The following is a 23558-nucleotide window of genomic DNA, read 5'->3' on the forward strand; positions in this document are numbered from 1 at the left end:
ACATGCACATCATTACAGTATAACAAAGTACATCAACCATTTCAGAATGTTAAAGGAATCTTAAACATAGCCACTGAATTAAATGTATACAATATACTTTGTATAGTGCGTCTTTAAAGTTTTTAGTACAGTTTTATATAATTAGAGATTCAACAGCAGAATGCATTTTTGAATACTGATTAAACTGAAATTCGGTGGTACAGTGGAGATGAGCAGCCTTGTGTTGGACAGTAAAAAGTTCTGTTCTTACATCAAATAAATGTTTAGTTCTTTTACTGAAATATTGTGGAGGCAAATAAAGGGAATATATTTCTTAAAGATTCAATTAATAAAATTACAATTTAAAACAGAAAATTTGGTATATAAATAGTCTTGTTTTTGAAAAAATGTTTGTTAAATATATCCTTAAGATTTATAAAACTTATTGTTCCTGCTTAGATTCTGACTCCAAAAATGTTAAGAATTAATGATAAAGAATGACAGAGAAACTATGTTGGGCATCTGAGAGCAGAATCGTTGATGAAATCAATTAAAAGAAGAAAATATACATAGGAAAAAAAGGCAAGAAGATTTAAAAGCGAGCACATAAAGGTACAGGTAATGGACACAGATTAGTGAGTGGAAATGCCAGTAACAGGGCGTCACGGCAAAATGAGACCTGACATTAAGTCAGAATACAAGCCAATACCAAATTCAACTGATATAAAATATGCATACCTGGATTTAATAATGATGTCTGATTTGATACCATCCCTTGATTTCCCACAATTGCAGGCTGTGACATAATTGAGAAAGGACTGTTCCTCATAGGTGGAAAAGGTCCAGAAGTAGTCTGAGACGGCAAATTCATGTCTAGAGGCATGCGAACAACTGGACCTCTGCCAGACTGACCTCCCCGAGAATTACTGAAGTCTACAAGGAATAAAAATACACATATGAAAAACTTTGTGAAAGAAACAATAACCAAGCTTGTTTATTAACTGAGATGCATAAACTGTCAAAACAAAGAAGGAAAACTAATAAAAAGGAAGAAAAATATGAATAAATTGGGGAGCAAAATTATAATGAAGACTAAGTCAGTATCCATTACTTACAAATGGATTTGGTTTTCTCCTGGGATTTATATTCTCTTTTCATGCCATTTTAAAGTTAACATTCAACTAAACCACATTCATAGTACAGTGTTGTGTGATTAAAATCAGAAGTGCTATATAAGAGTAACTTGCAACACAACAGATCATAATTATCATAAAAGCTAGCAAACTAATCAGAAGCCAACTTTAATCTGCCTACTCTACATTAGCAACTGAAGGTATTTCTTCCCCTGCCCTTATAACTGCAAAAAAATAATTAAATATTACAAGATGGTATATATTTAATGGCAACAGAAATCTCTACTGCCCAATAAAAATATGAAGCAGCAACATGTATGTGTGTAAAATGTGTGATTGTCTGGAGGTTTAAAAAAAAACCATAAACAAACAAATACCCCACAAGCCAAAGGAAAAGAGTTAAAAATAATACATTTTCTGTACAAGCATCATATATTCTGTTCAAATCATAACACTGCAAAACACTAAAGGATGGGCTTTTTTTGACTAATTTATACTGTCAACATCATTTGTCCAGCCATTGGAAATTAGACTGATAAACCATTTCTCAAAAGGTAGTTTGTGCAGTAGACACGGGCATGGAAATGACTTCACCTTATATCTTTGTTACTACTGTATACAGAATGTTTTTCAACCAGCATAGAAGTAAATAATTTCCAGCATAATGACACAGATGCTGATGGCTCTATTGTGCACACTAAACAGAAATTAATAATGTGCTTTCAAAGGTTGTGAGAACACAAGTAGAGTTTAATTTTTGTTAACATTTTAAAATGCCAAGATGAGAATATGCCACACAAGACAGTTAAATTCTGTTTTGTTATTAAACTGTGATACTCTGAATTACATTTTTATTACTTCACTGAGCAAGTGTATTTACTTGCTTATCAGCTTTCAGCTTTATCATCTTGGGTTTACTATACATAAAAATACTGTTCACCATAGTGACAGAAAGGTGCCACATTTACAATACAAAATTCAAATAAGAGAGATCTATGGAAAAAACTATGTTTCCCAACTATATGTGTGATATGATCCCGTGCTCTACAGTACTAGGAGAGATTTTCATTTTTTCCTCACTTCTGTGTGGGGTCAATGTGAATCACTCACCATCTCCATATACTGTAGCTCTCAGCCCTGTACGTCCTCCATAGTCAGACACTTTTCCTTCAAGTCTTCTTTTACTCTATCCTTCTACCATCACTTTGGCCACCGTAGCTTTCTCTTCCCCTGTACTTCCATTACTATCACTCTTTTACACACATATCTCCTCAACACAATTTCATTAACCCTTTAACCGCCAACTCCCTAAATATTCCCCAAGCCAGGCGAAATCTGAACAATTTTTGTTTTTTTACTTTTTTACATTTTTTTTTACATTTTTTACATTTATTCAAGCAGTATTGACCACTAAATGTTGTGCAAGTTGCCAGTGTATACACGAAATCTATAAATGTAACCTGAATTCTCAGCTAAGCAAAACATCTTGATACCAAACCGTGCCCTTTTCAATGGTAGATACTGTCGAAACTGTAAGCGGCCCTTCCACGACAATAAACTTTCATCAACTGCAACTGACGGTCCTGGCATGTAGGGCAACTGAAATGCTTCAAATAAATGATCAATCAAAGGACGTAGCTTGAACAAGTGGTCGCGGTTTGGATCTTTCTTATCTGGCTCGTTTCTGTTGTCATTCAAATGAAAGAATTTCAGCAGCAAAGAGAATCGGTTACGTGTCATGACAGCTGCAAAAATAGGTGTTGCATACATAGGATCTGTAGACCAGTACATCTCAATATCTGGTTTTCTGATTATTCCCATCAACATCAAAATCCCAATGAATTTTTTCATTTCGTTTTCATCAGTGTCAAACCAAGCACGAACACGGGAATGTGGAGGTAAATTGGGATTTTTCTCAATAAACTGTGCTGCATACAGATTTGTCTGATGAACAAAATGTCTAATCAAATCAGGTGACACAAACAGCTCATAAAACTGCTCAGCAGTGTAATTGTTTACATCAACAATAAAGCCACACGTTCCCTCAAACGAATGCAGAAAAGGTAGTTCACCACGGGCAGCAGCCCAGCTGAGATGCTGGGGATACACCCACTCAGCGCCGTCATCCGATGCGTCTTCATTCACAATATCATGCAGCGCACGTTGCTGCTCATCACTGTCACTAAAATCTTCTTCAGAACTGCTACAATCATGATCAGAACTGTCCAAAATCGCCTGCAAAGCCTCACTTGAAATCAGTTTACGTTTCGCCATATTCACAGCTGTTACATGCGAATCACGTCACATGACCGGCCAAAACAACCACAGACTTGTCGAAATACAACGTAGTAATAATACCCACGCCAAACCGTCAGTTATACTACTTGCCAGGCATTCATATAACCACAGGCAAATGTGCCGGATAATTCCGGCAGTATGGCGTTAGCATTAAAACAGCGCTGCCGGATATATCCGGCAGAGGGCGGTGAAGGGGTTAAACTTCAACCTACTTTCATGTACTCTTAAATATCTTTCCTACTTTCGTTGTACCTGTGTTTTATTTCTTATTCTATCTTTTGCAACTCCTCACTTCCCTCTCAACATTTTCATTTTTACAACATTCAACTATTTCTCCTGCTCCCCTTATACTGCCCATATCTTGGCTACACATATCATTGCTGGTTTTATCACGGTTTTAAAAACCTTACATTGAAACTTTGATAGCTCCTATCAATTGTTCCATCTACACTGTCCTCTATTTGTTATCTTTGCATCCAATTTTACAGTATATCTTGAGCTACCACTGATCCTAGGTGTTCAAATGTATCCGATGTTTTCAATAGCTCTTAATACAGGGTAACTTCTGAATCCTTATCATAATTAAGGCAGCAAAAATTCAGTCTTCTACCTATTTCTCTTTAATCCTCTATACTCTAAAGCTCTTCACCATTATTTGAACTTCTTGAGCAGGCAGTATGACAACAAAAATTACACTTTTTTCTTTCTTTTTTAAACTCCTGGGTGATTTTTCTTCTAAAAGTGCTATTGTTAATTTTAAATAAATAAATGGTGGGGACCCCAAACAGCTTGTAAGTAACACAAAATAGAGTCAGATTAATTACTTGATCAGGTGAAGGACTAGTATGCAATGGGGTGCCCTTCAATCTGAAATAAACATTTACATCACAGGTTTAGTTGTAGTGGACCCTTCCTATAAGTGAGGCTCACCACTAGTTGGCAAATTGCAGTAAACCCCTTGTCTTTACTTTCATGTAGTCTTTGTTTGATTGCAGACTTTAGGCAATGACAGGTCTACCTTGCGGAGATTGTTCTTGGTTTGGCTAAATTTTTTGAAGTGGGACTTTCTTCACCAAGGACAGAATTCTGCAATCAACCAGAACAGTTGTCATCTGTGGTTTTCCAGATATTCTGGTGTTGCCGAGTTCACCAGTGTGTTCCTTTAATTTTTAGCTTCCAAATGCAAATTCCAGACCTTTTCCCTGCTTAATAAGTTATGCAATAATGAGGGAACTGTCTCAACCTGGCTGTGGAGCAGCATTCAAGTTAAATGTCCAAATAATTTTGTGCTCCTGGAAAACTGGGGTTTAGCGGTTATGCAGAAAAATGGCTGTCATTCCTAAACAGCTCATACCATTTTTTGGTTTAACAGTTTTGGTTAAAACAGAAAGTCTACATTTTAATCATAAAATGATTGTTTTATTTCAAATCCACTGTGGTGGTGTACAGAAAATTGTGTGTGTGTATACATACATACATACATACATATACACACACACACATATACACATACATACACATATATATACAGTGGGGCAAAAAAGTATTTAGTCAGCCACCAATTGTGCAAGTTCTCCCACTTAAAAAGATGAGAGAGGCCTGTAATTTTCATCATAGGTATACCTCAACTATGAGAGACAAAATGAGAAAAAAAAATCCAGAAAATCACATTGTCTGATTTTTGAAGAATTTATTTGCAAATTATGGTGGAAAAAAAGTATTTGGTCAATAACAAAAATTCATCTCAATACTTTGTTATATACCCTTTGTTGGCAATGACAGAGGTCAAACATTTTCTGTAAGTCTTCACAAGGTTTTCACACACTGTTGCTGGTATTTTGGCCCATTCCTCCATGCAGATCTCCTCTAGAGCAGTGATGTTTTGAGGCTGTCGCTGGGCAACACGGACTTTCAACTCCCTCCAAAGATTTTCTATGGGGTTGAGATCTGGAGACTGGCTAGGCCACTCCAGGACCTTGAAATGCTTCTTACGAGGCCACTCCTTCGTTACCCGGGCGGTGTGTTTGGGATCATTGTCATGCTGAAAGACCCAGCCACGTTTCATCTTCAATGCCCTTGCTGATGGGAGGAGGTTTTCACTCAAAATCTGACGATACATGGCCCCATTCATTCTTTCCTTTACACGGATCAGTCGTCCTGGTCCCTTTGCAGAAAAACAGCCCCAAAGCATGATGTTTCCATCCCCATGCTTTACAGTAGGTATGGTGTTCTTTGGATGCAACTCAGCATTCTTTCTCCTCCAAACATGACGAGTAGAGTTTTTACCAAAAAGTTCTACTTTGGTTTCATCTGACCATATGACATTCTCCCAATCCTCTTCTGGATCATCCAAATGCCCTCAAGCAAACTTCAGACGGGCCTGCACATGTACTGGCTTAAGCAGGGGGACACGTCTGGCACTGCAGGATTTGAGTCCCTGGCGGCGTAGTGTGTTACTGATGGTAGCCTTTGATTCTTTGGTCCCAGCTCTCTGCAGGTCATTCACTAGGTCCCCTCGTGTGGTTGTGGGATTTTTGCTCACCGTTCTTGTGATCATTTTGACCCCACGGGGTGAGGTCTTGTGTGGAGCCCCAGATCGAGGGAGATTATCAGTGGTCTTGTATGTCTTCCATTTTCTAATAATTGCTCCCACAGTTGATTTCTTCACACCAAGCTGCTTACCTATTGCAGATTCAGTCTTCCCAGCCTGGTGCAGGTCTACAATTTTGTTTCTGGTGTCCTTTGACAGCTCTTTGGTCTTGGCCATAGTGGAGTTTGGAGTGTGACTGTTTGAGGTTGTGGATAGGTGTCTTTTATATTGATAACGAGTTCAAACAGGTGCCATTAATACAGTTAACGAGTGGAGGACAGAGGAGCCTCTTACAGAAGAAGTTACAGGTCTGTGAGAGCCAGAAATCTTGCTTGTTTGTAGGTGACCAAATACTTATTTTCCACCATAATTTGCAAATAAATTCTTTAAAAATCAGACAATGTGATTTTCTGGATTTTTTATCTCATTTTGTCTCTATAGTTGAGGTATACCTATGATGAAAATTACAGGCCTCTCTCATCTTTTTAAGTGGGAGAACTTGCACAATTGGTGGCTGACTAAATACTTTTTTGCCCCACAGTATATATACATATACAGTTGTGCTTGAAAGTTTGTGACCCCTTTAGAATTTTCTATATTTCTGCATAAATATGACCTAAAACATCATCAGATTTTCACTCAAGTCCTAAAAGTAGATAAAGAGAAACCAGTTAAACAAATGAGACAAAATATTATACTTGGTCATTATTTATTGAGGAAAATGATCGAATTTTACATATTTGCACAGGTGAGAGACTGCCCACATCCGTGATTGTTCCTGTGGCTAATGGGCTGCAGCTGCCATGTCCTCTCTGCATATATAGAGAAGCCCGAGACGGTTAAGAGTACAAGAAAAGAAAGGAAAGAGAACAGGAGGTTGAAGAAGAAAGCAGGAAGCAAGAGAGAGAGTGCGCCGGTGCGAGTGAGTGAGCATGAACAGGCTCACAGCAGCTGAATAGGCAACCTGGATGTTAGGCCGACATCCCAGGCGCAGTAGTTGTTGTCGCTCCCGCAGAGTTTTATGAAGGACGGGAGTGACTGGAAGGTGGATGATTCTCCACCGATGGCCGTGGGAGTCAGGACTTGGGAATGTGGTATCCTCCACGTGAGAGCCTTGGCCGTTGGAAGGATTTCCCAGGTCACTGTCAGGGGGAGCTGACCGGAGCCAAGAATCGGAAAGGCGACTGACAGTAGCAGAAGTAGGTAGAAGGTCAGCTGCGATGACAGCGTCTCTCCTGTAGAGCAGCCCAGATGGGAGTAGCAGGGAAGCCGCCAGGGTAACCGAAGAAGCACCAGGCTTGTCATTTGTTTTTAAAAGACTGCTTCCTGTTGAACGTTTTAACCTCGTTTTAAAGGATTGTTGTTTTGTATATTTTAACCTCCACACATTTCATTTTAAGGATTATTTATTTATTGAACATTGCACTACTGAACTTGATTTGCACAGTTGCACTTTGTTTGAACATTTGATTGTCTTTCAATAAAAGCACTTTGCACTTTTGAACCATCCCCTTGCTCAATTGTTATTGCCTCACTGTCTAGTTCATCAGTGACATTACCGACAGTGTTGGGTTCAAGGGTTCCCTAACAGAAGATCGGAGCATGGAGCCGAACCCACATCATCACAGGAGCAAAGTGGTAGCCTTTACTGCTGTGCTTAGCAGTAGCTAGAAGCAGAATTTGACATTATGCTGCAAGTTTACTTAAGCATTTATTGAGATGAGTTCAACAACAGTTTTTACGTTTATTTGCTTTACTGCTGTCAAACTGAAGCCAGGAAGCAAACCTCCATTTCAAATTCAGTGTGGCACTGATATAAGTCTTTGGACATTTAAGATTTGTTCTTAATCTTCAACATTTCTTTTTCTGTGACAAATCTGATCTATAGCTACAGATTTCAAACAAACGGTACTATTACGGCTAAAGCTAAATGTACATGGTTCAAGCTAAATGCACCTTGTAGGAAATCTGTAATAAATGCATCTCTTATCATGAACAGACACACTCTTGAAATACTACTCCTTTTATTGTGCAATGTGGTAATTTCTTTAAGTGCCAACAAAGAGTAATGCAGCCCAAGAACAAATTATTCATTGAAATCAAACCGAGGGCTTTGTTGGGTTAGGGACGGAGCAAAAACAAATGAAGATAACTCGGGCATCTTATTCCTCTTACCTCAACTGTGGTAAGTAGAATTTGGGGAACGTATTGCCTCCTGGACAAGCTTCTAAGTTTTGTGGTTATTAGAAGCTTGTCCAACTACATGTCACTGGTGCATAAATCTATCCATCAAGCTTGGCACCACTTTTAAATGGTCAGTTTGTGGGAAGCTTTAGTCTACTAGTACCTAATCTTATCTTGGATTATAAAAATTTAAACTACTAAAGTTCTGAATAGATTACATTTGGATATTGGTACGAAGTACATGATGCATACATTTCTTAGAAGGTATCTCTTACCAAATTAGACTTCTAATCTAGCAAGGATTTAGTGCCCAGTATAAGTGCAAAGCAAAAAAGTTTCTGCACTGCAGTTTTGATGAACGGCAGGAATTTCTAAAGTACCATAACAAGCAAAAATGGAATTCTCACTTTCTTCTTACAGATGGTCAAGAGTAGGGGCCCTTTTTCACGTACACCAAAACTTTCTTTTCTCGAGATAGTTTATGAAAATATTGAAGCTGCTGAACAGTAAGTAGAAACAAGAAGAAGTACATGCAAGCTCTTCTGTCCTAGATATATAATAAGTTCTAGGAATACGTTAAAAGGTCAGGCTACCTTACTACAAATCACTGATCCTGCAAAAGCTTTCTTAATTCATATGGCACAAGTTATAAAGAGAATGTCTGATGGAAACTGCATGATGATGACTTACAGTATAATTTGGTGAGGTGTGACAGCTAGGCAATATTCAAAGGTTAACTTATGAAAAGCTGAAATGCAGCACATAAAACTCCAGCACTTGCTGATGGGCACATTAAGTTCCCATCCTCTCAGCGTGGTGAAATGTAGTTAAGGACTGTGTAACAGTCTGCTCATTCAGAGTCTCATTATGGTTAATACTGTACATCTTAATGATAACACTCTCTATGCCCAGACTTACGGTACAAGTAATTTTTAAGTGATGACACAGGAAACTGCTACATATTACTAATGACTTGAGAAACTTTTTCCATGTAAAACTGCTGTCATGGCCATTTTATTCAGCAATAATACAGTGTTCTTTTATTTATCCAGAAGATGGTATGGACAGCAGTACAGGAAATTCTGTGCTAACAGGCTTTTAACATTAAGCCACTGAAATGCTTCCTCTAAACTGTTAATTTTAGATCCAAATGCAAAAATGGTCAAATAACTGAATATGTAAATATTTATAAGAAACATCTATTAAGGGACACTTTGCACGTAATTCTACAATAACCACTGTCTGCTAAGGACCAAAATGGAACCTCTGCTTTAAAACAAAACACAGTAATAAGATTTGAGAAAATGAAATGTACTTAAATCGATCCCTTTAACCATAAAGGGAATCTTATCACTTGTGCAAGTATGGTCTGCCCATCCTGATGTCACGAAGAACAAATCTACCAATTGCCTTTAATTTACTTAGAAGTATGATTCAAAATAAAATAAAAGGAATATTCTATGTAACACACACAATACAGCTATTATATATCTACTATTATAAAAATGTATTATTAATTTCAAACTTCTGTTAAAAACACATCTTTTCAATGAGTATTACAGTAATCCCTCCTCGATCATGGGGGTTGCGTTCCAGAACCCCCCGCGAAAGGTGAAAATCCGCGAAGTACAAACCATATGTTTATTTTTATATTGTCATGCTTGGTTCACAGATTTGCACAGAAACACAGGAGGTTGTAGAGAGACAGGAACTTTATTAAAACACTGCAAACAAACATTTGTCTCTTTTTCAAAAATTTAAACTGTGCTCCATGACAAGACAGAGATGACAGTTCCGTCTCACAATTAAAAGAATGCAAACATATCTTCCTCTTGAAAGGAGTGCGCGTCAGGAGCAGAGAATGTCAGAGAGAGAGAGAGAGAAAAAAGCAAACAATCAAAAATCAATAGGGCTGTTTGGCTTTTAAGTATGCGAAGCACCGCCGTACAAAGCAGCTGCAAGGAAGAGAGCAATGTGAAGGTAGTCTTTCAGCATTTTTTAGAGGAGCGTCCGTATTCTCTAGGCCAGTGTGCGAACAGCCCCTCTGCTCACACCCCCTCCGTCAGGAGTAGAGAATGTCAGAGAGAGTGAGAGAGAGAGCGACAGAGAAAAACAAACAATCAAAAATCAATACGTGCCGTTCAACCTTTTAAGTATGCGAAGCACCGTGCAGGAAGCATGTCGCTTGACAAAGCAGCTGCACAGAAGGGAGCAATGTGAAGATAATCTTTCAGCATTTTTAGACGAGCGTCCGTATCGTCTAGGGGTGCGAACAGCCCCCCTGCTCACACCCCCTCCATCAGGAGCAGAGAATGTCAGAGCAAGAGAGAGAGAGAGAGAGAGAGAAAAGTAAACAATCAAAAATCATTACGTGCAGTTTGATCTTTTAAGTATGCAAAGCACCGTGCGGGAAGCATATCGCTTGACAAAGCAGGCACATGTAAGCCCAGCAAGGATGGCAGCAATGTGAAGGTAATCTTTCAGCGTTTTTTGAGGAGCGGCCGTATCCTCTAGGGGTGCGAACAGCCCCTGTGCTCACAATATATTTGAGGAGTTTTATTTAATACGTAATACGCGCTCTGGTTGGGTAGCTTCTCTGCCATCTGCCAATAGCGTCCCTATTATGAAATCAACTGGGCAAACCAACTGAGGAAACATGTACCAGAAATTAAAAGACCCATTGTCCGCAGAAATCCGCGAACCAGCAAAAAATCTGCGATATACAGGTGCTGGTCATAAAATTAGAATATCAGGACACAGTTGATTTATTTCAGTAATTCCATTCAAAAAGTGAAACTTGTACATTCGATTCATTCATTATACACAGACTGATGTATTTCAAATGTTTATTTCTTTTAATGTTGATGATTATAACTGACAACTAATGAAAGTCCCAAATTCAGTATCTCGGAAAATTAGAATATCAATTAAGACCAATGCAAAAAAAGGATTTTTAGAAATGTTGGCCAACTGAAAGGTATGAACATGAAAAGTATGAGCATGTACAGCACTCAATATTTAGTTGGGGCTCCTTTGGCCTGGATTACTGCAGCAATGCCGCGTGGCATGGAGTCGATCAGTCTGTGGCACTGCTCAGGTGTTATGAGAGCCCATGTTGCTCTGAAAGTGGCCTTCAGGTCTTCTGAATTGTTGGGTCTGGCATATTGCATCTTCCTCTTCACAATACCCGTTAAGGTCAGGCGAGTTTGCTGGCCAATCAAGAACAGGGATACCATGGTCCTTAAACCAGGTACCGGTAGCTTTGGCACTGTGTTCAGGTGCCAGGTCCTGTTGGAAAATGAAATCTGCATCTCCATAAAGTTCGTCAGCAGCAGGAAGCATGAAGTGCTCTAAAACTTCCTGGTAGACGGCTGCGTTGACCTTGGACCTCAGAAAACACAATGGACCAACACCAGCAGATGACATGGCACCCCAAACCATCACTGACTGTGGAAACTTCACACTGGACCTCACGCAACATGGATTCTGTGCCTCTCCTCTCTTCCTCCAGACTCTGGGACCTTGATTTCCAAAGGAAATGCAAAATTTACTTTCATCAGAGAACATAACTTTGGACCACTCAACAGCAGTCCAAAGGCGAGACGCTTCTGACGCTGTCTCTTGCTCAAGAGTGGCTTGACACAAGGAATGTGACAGCTGAAACCCATGTCTTGCATACGTCTGTGCGTGGTGGTTCTTGAAGCACTGACTCCAGCTGCAGTCCACTCTTTGTGAATCTCCCCCACATCTTTCTACCACATCTTGTCCTTCCCTTCGCCTCTCTATTAATGTACTTGGACACAGAACTCTGTGAACAGCCAGCCTCTTTAGCAATGACCTTTTGTGTCTTGCACTCCTTGTGCAAGGTGTCAATGGTCGTCTTTTGAACAACTGTCAAGTCAGCAGTCTTCCCCATGATTGTGTAGCCTACAGAACTAGACTGAGAGACCATTTAAAGGCTTTTGCAGGTGTTTTGAGTTAATTAGCTGATTAGAGTGTGGCACCAGGTGTCTTCAATATTGAACCTTTTCACAATATTCTAATTTTCCGAGATACTGAATTTGGGACTTTCATTAGTTGTCAGTTATAATCATCAACATTAAAAGAAATAAACATTTGAAATACATCAGTCTGTGTGTAATGAATGAATCTAAAATACAAGTTTCACTTTTTGAATGGAATTACTGAAATAAATCAACTTTGTCATGATATTCTAATTTTATGACCAGCACCTGTACAGTGACCCCTCGCTATATCGCGCTTCGCGGCTTCACTCCATCGCGGATTTTATATGTAAGCATGTTTAAATATATATCGCGGATTTTTTGCTGGTTCACGGATTTTTGCGGACAATGGCTCTTTTAATTTCTGGTACATGCTTCCTCAGTTGGTTTGCCCAGTTGATTTCATACAAGGGACGCTATTGGCAGATGGCTGAGAAGCTACCCAGCTTACTTTTCTCACTCTCTTGCGCTGACTTTCTCTGATCCTGACGTAGGGGGATTGAGCAGGGGGGCTGTTCGCACACCTAGACGATACGGACGCTCGTCTAAAAATGCTGAAAGATTACCTTCACGTTGCTATCTTTTGTGCAGCTGCTTCCTGAAACGACATGCTGCACGGTGCTTCGCATACTTAAAAGCTCGAAGGGCACGTATTGATTTTTGATTGAAAAACAAACTCTGTCTCTCTCTCTCTCTCCCTGCTTCTGACGGAGGGGGTGTGAGCTGCCGCCTTCAACATCTTTGTGCCGCGGTGCTTCGCATACTTAAAAGCCAAACAGCCCTATTGATTTGTTTGCTTTTCTCTATCTATGTGACATTCTGTGCTCCTGACACGCACTCCTTTGAAGAGGAAGATATGTTTGCATTCTTTTAATTGTGAGACGGAACTGTCATCTCTGTCTTGTCATGGAGCACAGTTTAAACTTTTGAAAAAGAGACAAATGTTTGTTTGCAGTGTTTGAATAACGTTCCTGTCTCTCTACAACCTCCTGTGTTTCTGCGCAAATCTGTGACCCAAGCATGACAATATAAAAATAACCATATAAACATATGGTTTCTACTTCGCAGATTTTCTTATTTCGCGGGTGGCTCTGGAACGCAACCCCCACGATGGAGGAGGGATTACTGTATATTTAAATATTACATATAAAATGCGCGATGGAGTGAAGCCGCGAAAGTCGAAGCGCGATATAGCGAGGGATTACTGTATTCTTTTTCGTGTATGTAATTTCTACTGTCTTGTTAATGTGTGTATTGAATTGTAAAGTGTCCTTGAGTGTATGAAAGGGATAACATAAATAAAACATTATTATTATTAGTTATAAATGGCATAGTTTTTCCCACTAACATGAGTCAAAACAAATTTGATGTTCAGCTGAATGACTTACAAAAGATGAAAGTAAAAACTGTACGAGAAATAAAATTTTGTATTTGGTTCTTTTGGGAGTTGGTTCCAGTATACCTTGCAGATATCTGGCTCCAGAATATTAGGTTTTAAACAAATAACTCTTGTAGAATATAAAGTAAAAAGTTCAAAGTGTGGGCTTCCTCCTGCAAAATTAACTATTTTTAGTCAGTTTTCCTTCTACAAAATTTGGAAGTTGGGAGTGGTTTATAACCATGGTTGGTGGCAAAACAAATAATTGGTTATTATCTTGGTTTTTTTAGTTTGCTCAATATCCAACACTCAACCATTTTATAGGGGCTCCTTTAATATTTTTCACTTTCAATCCAACTCTAATAACTACACAGAAATTAATTCAAAATTGCATTTTGATTCAGCTACCAGCTGCATATGCAGTAATAAAACTACTTGCTGGAAAAATGCTCATTTGCATTGCATCAGCCAGTAATGAACTTTTGCCACAAAAGTACTAGCGCCCCTATAGGCAAAGCATGGAATGGGCCACAAACAGGGGCGTCACTGGAGCAAAAAGGAATACAGTGGAACCTCGGTTTGCGAGCATAATTCGTTCTCGAAACGTGCTCGTAGTCCAAAGCACTCGTATATCAAAGTGAATTTCCCCATAAGAAATAATGGAAACTCAGATGATTTGTTCCACAACCCAAAACTATTCATATAAAAGTGATTAATACAAAATATAAAGTAAAAATACATAAAACAAATTAATCTGCACTTTACCTTTGAAAAGAATCACGGCTGGTGTGAGTGAGTTTCTAAAGTCTTGTGGGATTGCACCCAACGGGACGACACGCAGAAGAACGTCCCAAAGCAATCGCAGTCTCCCAGTGCTGTAGCAGTTCACTGTAAAAGTGAATCCGAAAAGATTGCGGACATGCTATAAGCGCCTGCCGTCGATGGGTGATACAAGGAACAAGGAAAATTATAAATGTGCAGGGCCCTGCCTGACTGCTGTGTCTGTGTATAAATAACCACTCTGTTGCTGTTTCAAGCTGAATAAAGCTGGTGTTGCTAAAGTACTGAGACTCAGCTTCGTGTTTTAGGGTGCAAGATGGGGACTCGCACGTCACAGCGCACACACACACACACAGACAGACACAGACAGACACGAGCGCGCGCGCACACACACACACACACACAGTCACAATGCTAATGCTGTAGTAAACAATATACGCTCGTACGGATGTTGAATATATGAGTGAGGCACGCTGACTCGGATGGAGAATAGGAGACGATTGCCCACAATCCCACAGCGAGAGAGAGAAGAACCATCAGCTCAGTTGTGATCACATGACGCTCAGCAGACAAAGCGTACACATACTACTCGTACTGCAAGAGCTCGCTCGTTTATCAAGTCAAAATTTATTAATTTTTGCTCGTCTTGCAAAACACTCGTAAACCAAGTTACTCGCAAACCGAGGTTCCACTGTATTAAACTTAAATACATCTGTCTTTATCATTAACCATCTTTACCCAGTATGGCACAGAAGGAAGCCAGAGTAACACAAGACAAGTTTGTCTGCAGTTGCTACTTTAGTAGTTCCCTGTTTACATATAGCACAAGAACCGCGAAATCGCCAACAACGGTTATAACCAAAAAGTACAAAAAGTGATTCTTTTTTTTCTTAAATGTTCACATTACTTTTTTAAATGTAATCAGCAATCAAACTTAAAAAAAACGGAACAGCCTGAAGCCATAAAATTAGGTTGGATATCACTATGCAGCTCACAACTCACAATAACAACAATCATAAATTGATTCTCAACACATCTTTCTTTATGCAGTTTCTTTTTTCACTTGTATGCATGGATTTTTTTTTTCCTCTTATTGTGTGACCATTTGCTGCTTTAAAAAATATTATTCCTAATAAAAATGCAGATGTTTTTATGTTTTATACCAATATGCAAATAAACTTACTAACTGCTTAGAAGGTTATAGCAAGAGTCCCTGTCTCACTCTGGATGGAATTGCTAAAGTATTATGTATATTCACGGGCTACACAGACTATTATGATTGGCATTTACATTAATGAAATTTTCATTTTTGTAAGAGTATATTACTGTCCAAAATCCAAAACTTGCTCAGGGGCAACACAAGAAAGTATACAAGAGCATTTAATTGCATTATTCAGCTCTTAAAGTTTATTTAAGGCATGCAGCTCCCTGTATTGATTCTCTCCCACAAACAGTGCAGGACTTAAATGTTTGCTTTCCATGGTTAGTGAACTGAAAAATGATTCGAAAATGCCATTGAAATAAAGAGGGTTGCTCTCCATGGAAGCACCGAAAAAAAAGTGCAATGCTATGATATCAAAAGTTACTGTACATTTGATATATATATATATATATATATATATATATATATATATATATATATATATATATATACACACACACACACACACACACACACATATATACAGTGGGGCAAAAAAGTATTTAATCAGCCACCAACTGTGCAAGTTCTCCCACTTAAAAAGATGAGAGAGGCCTGTAATTTTCATCATAGGTATACCTCAACAATGAGAAACAAAATGAGAAAAAAAATCCAGAAAATCACATTGTCTGATTTTTAAAGAATTTATTTGCAAATTATTTTCCACCATAAGTATTTGGTCACCTACAAACAAGCAAGATTTCTGGCTCTCACAGACCTGTAACTTCTTCTGTAAGAGGTTCCTCTGTCCTCCACTCGTTACCTGTATAAATGGCACCTGTTTGAAATCGCTATCAATATAAAAAACACCTGTCCACAACCTCAAACAGTCACACTCCAAACTCCACTATGGCCAAGACCAAAGAGCTGTCAAGGGACACCAGAAACAAAATTGTAGACCTGCACCAGGCTGGGAAGACTGAATCTGCAATAGGTAAGCAGCTTGGTGTGAAGAAATCAACTGTGGGAGCAATTATTAGAAAATGGAAGACATACAAGACCACTGATAATCTCCCTTGATCTGGGGCTCCACGCAAGATCTCACCCCGTGGGGTCACAATGATCACAAGAACGGTGAGCAAAAATCCCACAACCACACGGGGGGACCTAGTGAATGACCTGCAGAGAGCTGGGACCAAAGTAACAAAGGCTACCATCAGTAACACACTACGCCACCTGGGACTCAAATCCTGCAGTGCCCCTGCTTAAGCCAGTACATGTGCAGGCCCGTCTGAAGTTTGCTAGAGAGCATTTGGATGATCCAGAAGAGGATTGGGAGAATGTCATATGAAACCAAAATAGAACTTTTTGGTAAAAACTCTACTCGTCGTGTTTGGAGGAGAAAGAATGCTGAGTTGCATCCAAAGAACACCATATCTACTGTAAAGCATGGGGGTGGAAACATCATGCTTTGGGGCTGCTTTTCTGCAAAGGGACCAGGATGACTGATCCGTGTAAAGGAAAGAATGAATGGGGCCATGTATCGTCAGATTTTGAGTGAAAACCTCCTTCCATCAGCAAGGGCATTGAAGATGAAACGTGGCTGGGTCTTTCAGCATGACAATGATCCCAAACACACCGCCCGGGTAACGAAGGAGTGGCTTCGTAAGAAGCATTTCAAGGTCCTGGAGTGGCCTAGCCAGTCTCCAGATCTCAACTTCATAGAAAATCTTTGGAGGGAGTTGAAAGTCCGTGTTGCCCAGTGACAGCCCCAAAACATCACTGCTCTAGAGGAGATCTGCATGGAGGAATGGGCCAAAATACCAGCAACAGTGTGTGAAAACCTTGTGAAGACTTACAGAAAACGTTTGACCTCTGTCATTGCCAACAAAGGGTATATAACAAAGTATTGAGATGAACTTTTGTTATTGACCAAATACTTTTTTTCCATCATAATTTGTAAATAAATTCTTCAAAAATCAGACAATGCGACTTTCTGGATTTTTTGTTTTCTCATTTTGTCTCTCATAGTTGAGGTATTCCTATGATGAAAATTACAGGCCTCTCTCATCTTTTTAAGTGGGAGAACTTGCACAATTGGTGGCTGACTAAATACTTTTTTGCCCCACGGTAGGATGGATGGATGGATGGATGGATATAGAAATTCAGAACTCATTTTATGACAGCAGTTGTTGACCAGCATTATCAAGCCTTTATTTCGGGCCTTAGACAGCAAAAAATGGTAAATATCTGAAAAACATTTATAATGATGTGAGCCAAAAAGAAGAACTTTCAGATCATTAACAATTTGTAAAGTAAAAGTAAGAAACTTTTTTCCAAATACTGAACATTACAGTAAACCCCCGCGAAGACGTGGTTCAGGGTTCGAGGCCTCAGTCGTTCACGGATTTTTCCTTAGAACCTAACTAATAATTGTTAGCGGAAACCGCAAATATCCTCAGCAATTTTTTATGGCTTTTATCGTGGCAATACCACACTGTAGAGAGAACAGGAAGCAACTGTAGAGGAAAACACGGCTTGGGATGGTTAAAGTAGCCAATAGAATTTGAAACTGTAACTCTCAACAGTCCCTGCAGTGGCTCCGACTGATCTTCTGCTGATGGTGCAGGGGCTGTTGGGGTCAAAGGATGTCAGCGCGGCTTTTAAAAAGGAGGCCGGTGACCAAAAGAAAAAAAGAAGTTTTTGTAATTTTTGTTTCAAGTTCCTGTCTCTCTGCCTGCCTTCTGTTGGGTTACCTGTACTTATTCGTTATGACCTGGATCGTTTCGTGGTTGGGGTCTGAATTGTCTGCCTGTGTACATGAATACTATAAGTGGATTCATTGCTATCCTGCGAAGAAAGGAGAGCTCCTGAACCCGTCCACCCGTCTTCACCATTTCAGTGAAGGACTATCTTTACATTCCCATTCAACATGCGGATCTCTAGACTATCTATCGTCATCATTACATTTCATCCGTTGCCATTTTTCATAGACTTTATTGTGTGTGCTTTGATGGCGCTTTGTTGTATTTAATCGCCGTAAGGTGAACAGGGATGGTTTCATTGTTTTCATTTGTTTTCATTACATTCTTTATTTGCTGTTTGATTACCGGTTTGCTTTGTTTTTGTCTCTGTTTGTGAGTGCATGCGGGTTGGGTCAAGGCTGGGTGCGTCCCTGGAATTTCCACCATAAAAATAAATAAATCACCGTCTTCTCCACGGTGTGAATCTTAGCGGCACCGGACTGTTGATTGACTGCTGCCTTGTGACGCATCTCCAGCGGAATGTTCTCGTGTTTTCTGTTTTGTTCTTCTTAATCCTTAAACCACTGCAACCAGCTACAGTCGTTTCCCAGTGCCATTTGCCAGCACATAGGAGCCGAGTATATTCATTGAACACCACAATTGGCTATTGTCAGTTCCCAATGCAATTTACCAGCACGCCAGAACTGATCAGTCAGTACTGTACATTCGTTGAGAAGCCAGCTTATGACCACTGCCGGCCCCTGCAGCCTCACTGTCTCTGGGATTGAGCCGCTGCACTACACTAGCCTGCCAGCGTCAGCATTTACCTCTGTGTGCTTGCGTGCAGCCAGTTCAAGCGCAGCTGGCTTGGTGATTTACTGAATTTCATCAGTCGTGTCAGTTGCACCTTGTACATATTGTTCCAGTAGTTTTTTAAATAGCTTTTACAGTTCATTGGCAGTGAGTAAAATGATCAGTGATGCAGTAATTGTGATGCTCTTTGCATGAAAAAAAAACAACGCGTTCCATTAAAATTTCACTTTTTCTTTGTGAATTGTGACGTTTACTTAAAAAGTGCAGCAAAAAAGTATTTGGCGTCCAGAGATGCATTAACCCCCAAGTATGTGGCAGTATAAGGGTTAAAGCCCCAAGATGCCGTCGAAATGCCTTGCACCTTCTAAGGCTTCTGGCAATGAAAACCCGCTTGCATGAATTACAGTACATATAGCAGTATTTTACATTCTAGCACTGCGGGTGACATATCAGTACAGTACTGTACAGTATATGGGTTTTCGTTTACATTCTTTTTTTTAGTTGATGTATTAAGCTGAGGTTGAAATGAAATTATTCGTTTACATTCTTTTTTTTAGTTGATGTATTAAGCTGAGGTTGAAATGAAATTAAAGTGTTTTGGGGGCATATTTAGGGTTTAAACTATAAAAATAGGCATTTTTTAACCACATTCATAATATGCGGTTTTTCACAATTCGTGGGTGCTCTAGGAACGTAACCCTTGCAAATTTCAAGGGTGTACTGTATTGCAGAGTAAATAAAAATCTTAGAAAATGAATCAAGTCAAATGCAAATTTTTGTTTGACATTTTGTAACCTGCTTAGTCCTAAACAGGGTCGCAGGGGTTTGGCTGGATCTGTCCTGGCTATCATAGGGTGCAAGGCAGGAATAAACTCTAGACAGGACACCAGCCTATTGCAGGGAGAACACTCATATACACAACCAAACCCCAATCACATACTAGGGCCAATTTGGGATTGCCAATCAACCTAAACTGCATGTCATTGGAGTGCAGGAGGACAGCAGAGCACCTGGAGAAAACCCACATATAATAAAGTTTAATTCTGAAGCTATAAACTACTACTACGGATTCTGAGTGGCAGTTTTCCCACATTAATATATCATCTCTTCGCTAATAGCAGACTGCTAAGTCTAGAACGAGAAAATAGCAAACCTCGAGTAATCAAAAGGTACAAGTGCATTTTAATCAGACCATCTTAACTATAATAGATTTGAACATATAAGATCAAAAGATTCCAGACTAAAACAGGAACCATACAATTATTAACAAAGTATCTTAAGCATGGGAAATGCACCATATAAATGAAATTCATTATTATTATCATAATTATTATGCACTTAAAAGTACAACCACTTAACATTGCCAGGATTAATGACATTAGGCAGGGCTTCAAAATTATACTTATTCAATAGAATGAACATGAAAAACGCACTGTAATCCTGTACAAAATGCGTATCTTGGTCAACCACATAATTAAGAATCACTTACTACTTTGGGTCATAGTAGGAAATGGCTTTTGTCCTAGAGATGATCCAGGACTACTTTCTCCAGTGATTTGAAGTATATCATTAATGATGGCTTGTTTGTCAATTGCAGCTGGTACAGAAGCAGGGGGAGGTTCTGAGAACAGCTGAAGCTGGCTGTTCTGCAGGTCATCCAGAATGTCATCCAATTCTTTTGACTGTAAAAAAAGAAAAAAAAATGCTTCTGTTAATCTACATCTCCATATTTGATTTCCACTTCCTATGCGAAGTCATTTATAAATACATAACTTTAAAAAAAATTAGCAATTGACTAAATTTGTGCCTATACTTTGTAGTAAAATTTGTTTTGAGTATCATCTAGAAAATGTGGCATGTGAGGTACTTGAACAAATGCAGATAAATAAATTGATGCATTGTGTAGAGAATAAAACACAAAACCAACATCATTCATATTACTTTTCAGAATTGATGGATTCAAAACAAAGAAATTTACTAAAACTTTGTAATACACTTTGCAGCTGGTTATTTTCACTTGCACTTCTGTACCCACAGAAAGGAATAAGGTTTTACTTTTGTACCTTTGCAGATCTTCTAAATCTACCAGTCTATTCATTAATTTCAAAATATGCATTATTTCACAGCAAGGCTGCAAGAAGCCAAAGCTCATGTCAGCAGTAATTAGTGCAAAGTGAAAAAAATGTCCCATGATATGGTACCAATCCATTATAACCAGAAGGAGTTCACTAACTACAAATAAAGACACCACTATGATCACACTTATGGATCAAATACTGTATTGCAAGATGGTAAAGCTAACTACAACTACTATATAAATGTAAAGAATTATGCACTACTGATGTTTACACTACGGTTTTTATTTTTGTATGCATAAAGGTAAAAGGTTAGTTTTACAGCTTTTCTTCATCACTTTGGTATCATTTCTCAGATGATAGAACTGAAATTCTCAAAAATGCTTGACCAAGACTTTTTTGGTAAATGTGCCTTGAATTGGAGAATTGCTCTCAGGTGAACTTCACCAATAAAGGAGTATATTTGAAGCATTAGATCAACCAATGATTAGGCAATCCACTAAATACTGTAGCTCAGAGATGCATCTCATGAACCTTCAAGCATACACACGCAGGCCACTTTATTAGGTACACCTGAGCAACTGCTTCATAATGCAAAGATCTATTCCTCCGATCACATTGCAACAGCTCAATGCATTTAGGCATGAACACACTGATGACAACCTGCCGAAATTCAAACCGAGCATCAGAATGGGGAAAAAAGGTGACTTAAGCAACTTTAAACATGCCATTTCTTAACATTATGAACTTAGTAAAGCGTTTTCAGATACTGGTTTCCTATCTTCTTGTAGCCTTCTACACATCAATAATTTTATTTTTCAGAGTGCTGGCAGCTTCTAAGGAGAGTCCAAGGCTGCTGATTGTTGGACGAAGGTGCGAGGAGTCACAAAATTTATACAGCTTTGCCATTTGCATCATCTGGGGTTTCCTAACTATGATTGTGAACAAGTGTGGTATAGCAGGTCCACAGCTCAGATTAAAAAGGCCAGTTTTTAAACAGATAATCACCGCACTCACGGCTTAAAGAGGGGGCATGGTAGCCATTCCTGGACGCTGTGTGAGGCAGGTGTTTCCTTGCTTGTGCGCAGGTGAGGAATCATCCACATCTGTAATTGAAGCCAGGAGCTGCTAATTGCCACACCAGCCTGCTGTGGAAGACAGAGGTCAGCACGGTCAGGGGTCCCAGATGGAGCGATTGATCGGCGTTCGTGGGACAGGATTGTACCCACTGAGTTAATAGAAGAGTGGGTACGATCGGGGAAAAGTCCGCCCTAGGAATCCGAGGGATGACCGAGTGCGAGAAGGAAGATGGGAGGACAACCGACCTCGAGCAGTCAGGTAGACGCAGCCATGGCGGGGGTAGGCAGAATGAGGACTGCGGTGGCTGAAGTCTTTCCCGCAGAATATACCTTAAGTGAGCTGCAGAATCTGGGAAGGAGCAGAGCTTGGTTGGTGCGACCCCAATGTTGTCAGCAGGATATTAATCTTGTTTAGCCTGGTTTTAATTGTCTGGAATTTTTACCGGTTTAAATGGATTATTTAATGACTGCAACACTGCACTATTTATTCGGACACTGTTGATTTTATTTTTAAATAAAAGCACCTTTACGCACCATCCACTGCTTTGTTGTTGATGTCTTCACAGTCCAGCTCATCCGGTTACATTACCGATGGTGTCGGGTTCAAGAGCTCCCAAACTGGAGATGGGAGCTTAGAGCAGAACCTGAGTAAAAGATATCTAGGACTTCAGATATCTTGGGGTGCCCAAACATTTGCTTGGTGCTCTTTTCCTTTCACTGTACAATTGTACAAAAACAACATTAATCTTGCATAAAATGCTGAAAAGCACGGTGTCATCTTTATATGCCTTTTGGCCATCAGTTCATCGTCTGTTTTCTTAAACTATTCACAGTAACAAACATTTTAAGAAAGGGTGCCCAGACATTTGCATACCACTGGTACAGATATATGACGCTTATTTACTGTATACTGTAAATTGCAAGGGGAACACTAATATAAAGCATTACAGTAAGTATACAGTACTGTACTGTTGTCTCCACAAAATGTTTCAATAACTGAGAATATGGTTGTTCTCCCAACATTAGGCTGCACCTTTTGACCAGCCTTGGCCATTGAAAGGCCATGATTGAGACACAATGTCCACAACTGTGGCGCTTATTTCATCAGGAAAGTGCTTATGCCTTTGGCCTCTACTACCTCTTCCTCTGTTTTGCCCCCAGACCAATCCTCCACGCAGCCTTGTTGTTGTTCTTCCTGACTGTTGACCCTGTTCATTTGCTTGTTGTTCTTCCATTGTCATAAATTTAAAAACTGTGTTGTCCTCAATCAATATACATTCACCGGCCACTTTATTAGGTACACTTTGCTAGTACCATGTTGGATCCACTTTTGCCTTCAGAATTGCCATAATTCTTCATG

The 23558-nt window shown here is 39.4% G+C and overlaps 1 protein-coding gene across 5 annotated transcripts in view; it reads right to left on the reverse strand.

Annotated features, from left to right (window-relative positions):
* ncoa2 (nuclear receptor coactivator 2) overlaps positions 1 to 23558 on the reverse strand; it is a 337105-nt gene that overhangs the window by 54551 nt on the left and 258996 nt on the right. For all 5 annotated transcript variants that reach the window (XM_051929406.1, XM_051929405.1, XM_051929403.1 and 2 more), the window contains exons 12-13: positions 20534 to 20726; positions 718 to 912 (exon numbers count right to left, since the gene is read on the reverse strand). In XM_051929406.1, coding sequence (XP_051785366.1) covers positions 718 to 912; positions 20534 to 20726 — 388 coding nt within the window. The remainder of the gene's footprint in view (positions 1 to 717; positions 913 to 20533; positions 20727 to 23558) is intronic.

This window comes from Erpetoichthys calabaricus, chromosome 6, assembly GCF_900747795.2.
Source record: "Erpetoichthys calabaricus chromosome 6, fErpCal1.3, whole genome shotgun sequence".
Classification (NCBI taxonomy): Eukaryota; Metazoa; Chordata; class Cladistia; order Polypteriformes; family Polypteridae; genus Erpetoichthys; species Erpetoichthys calabaricus.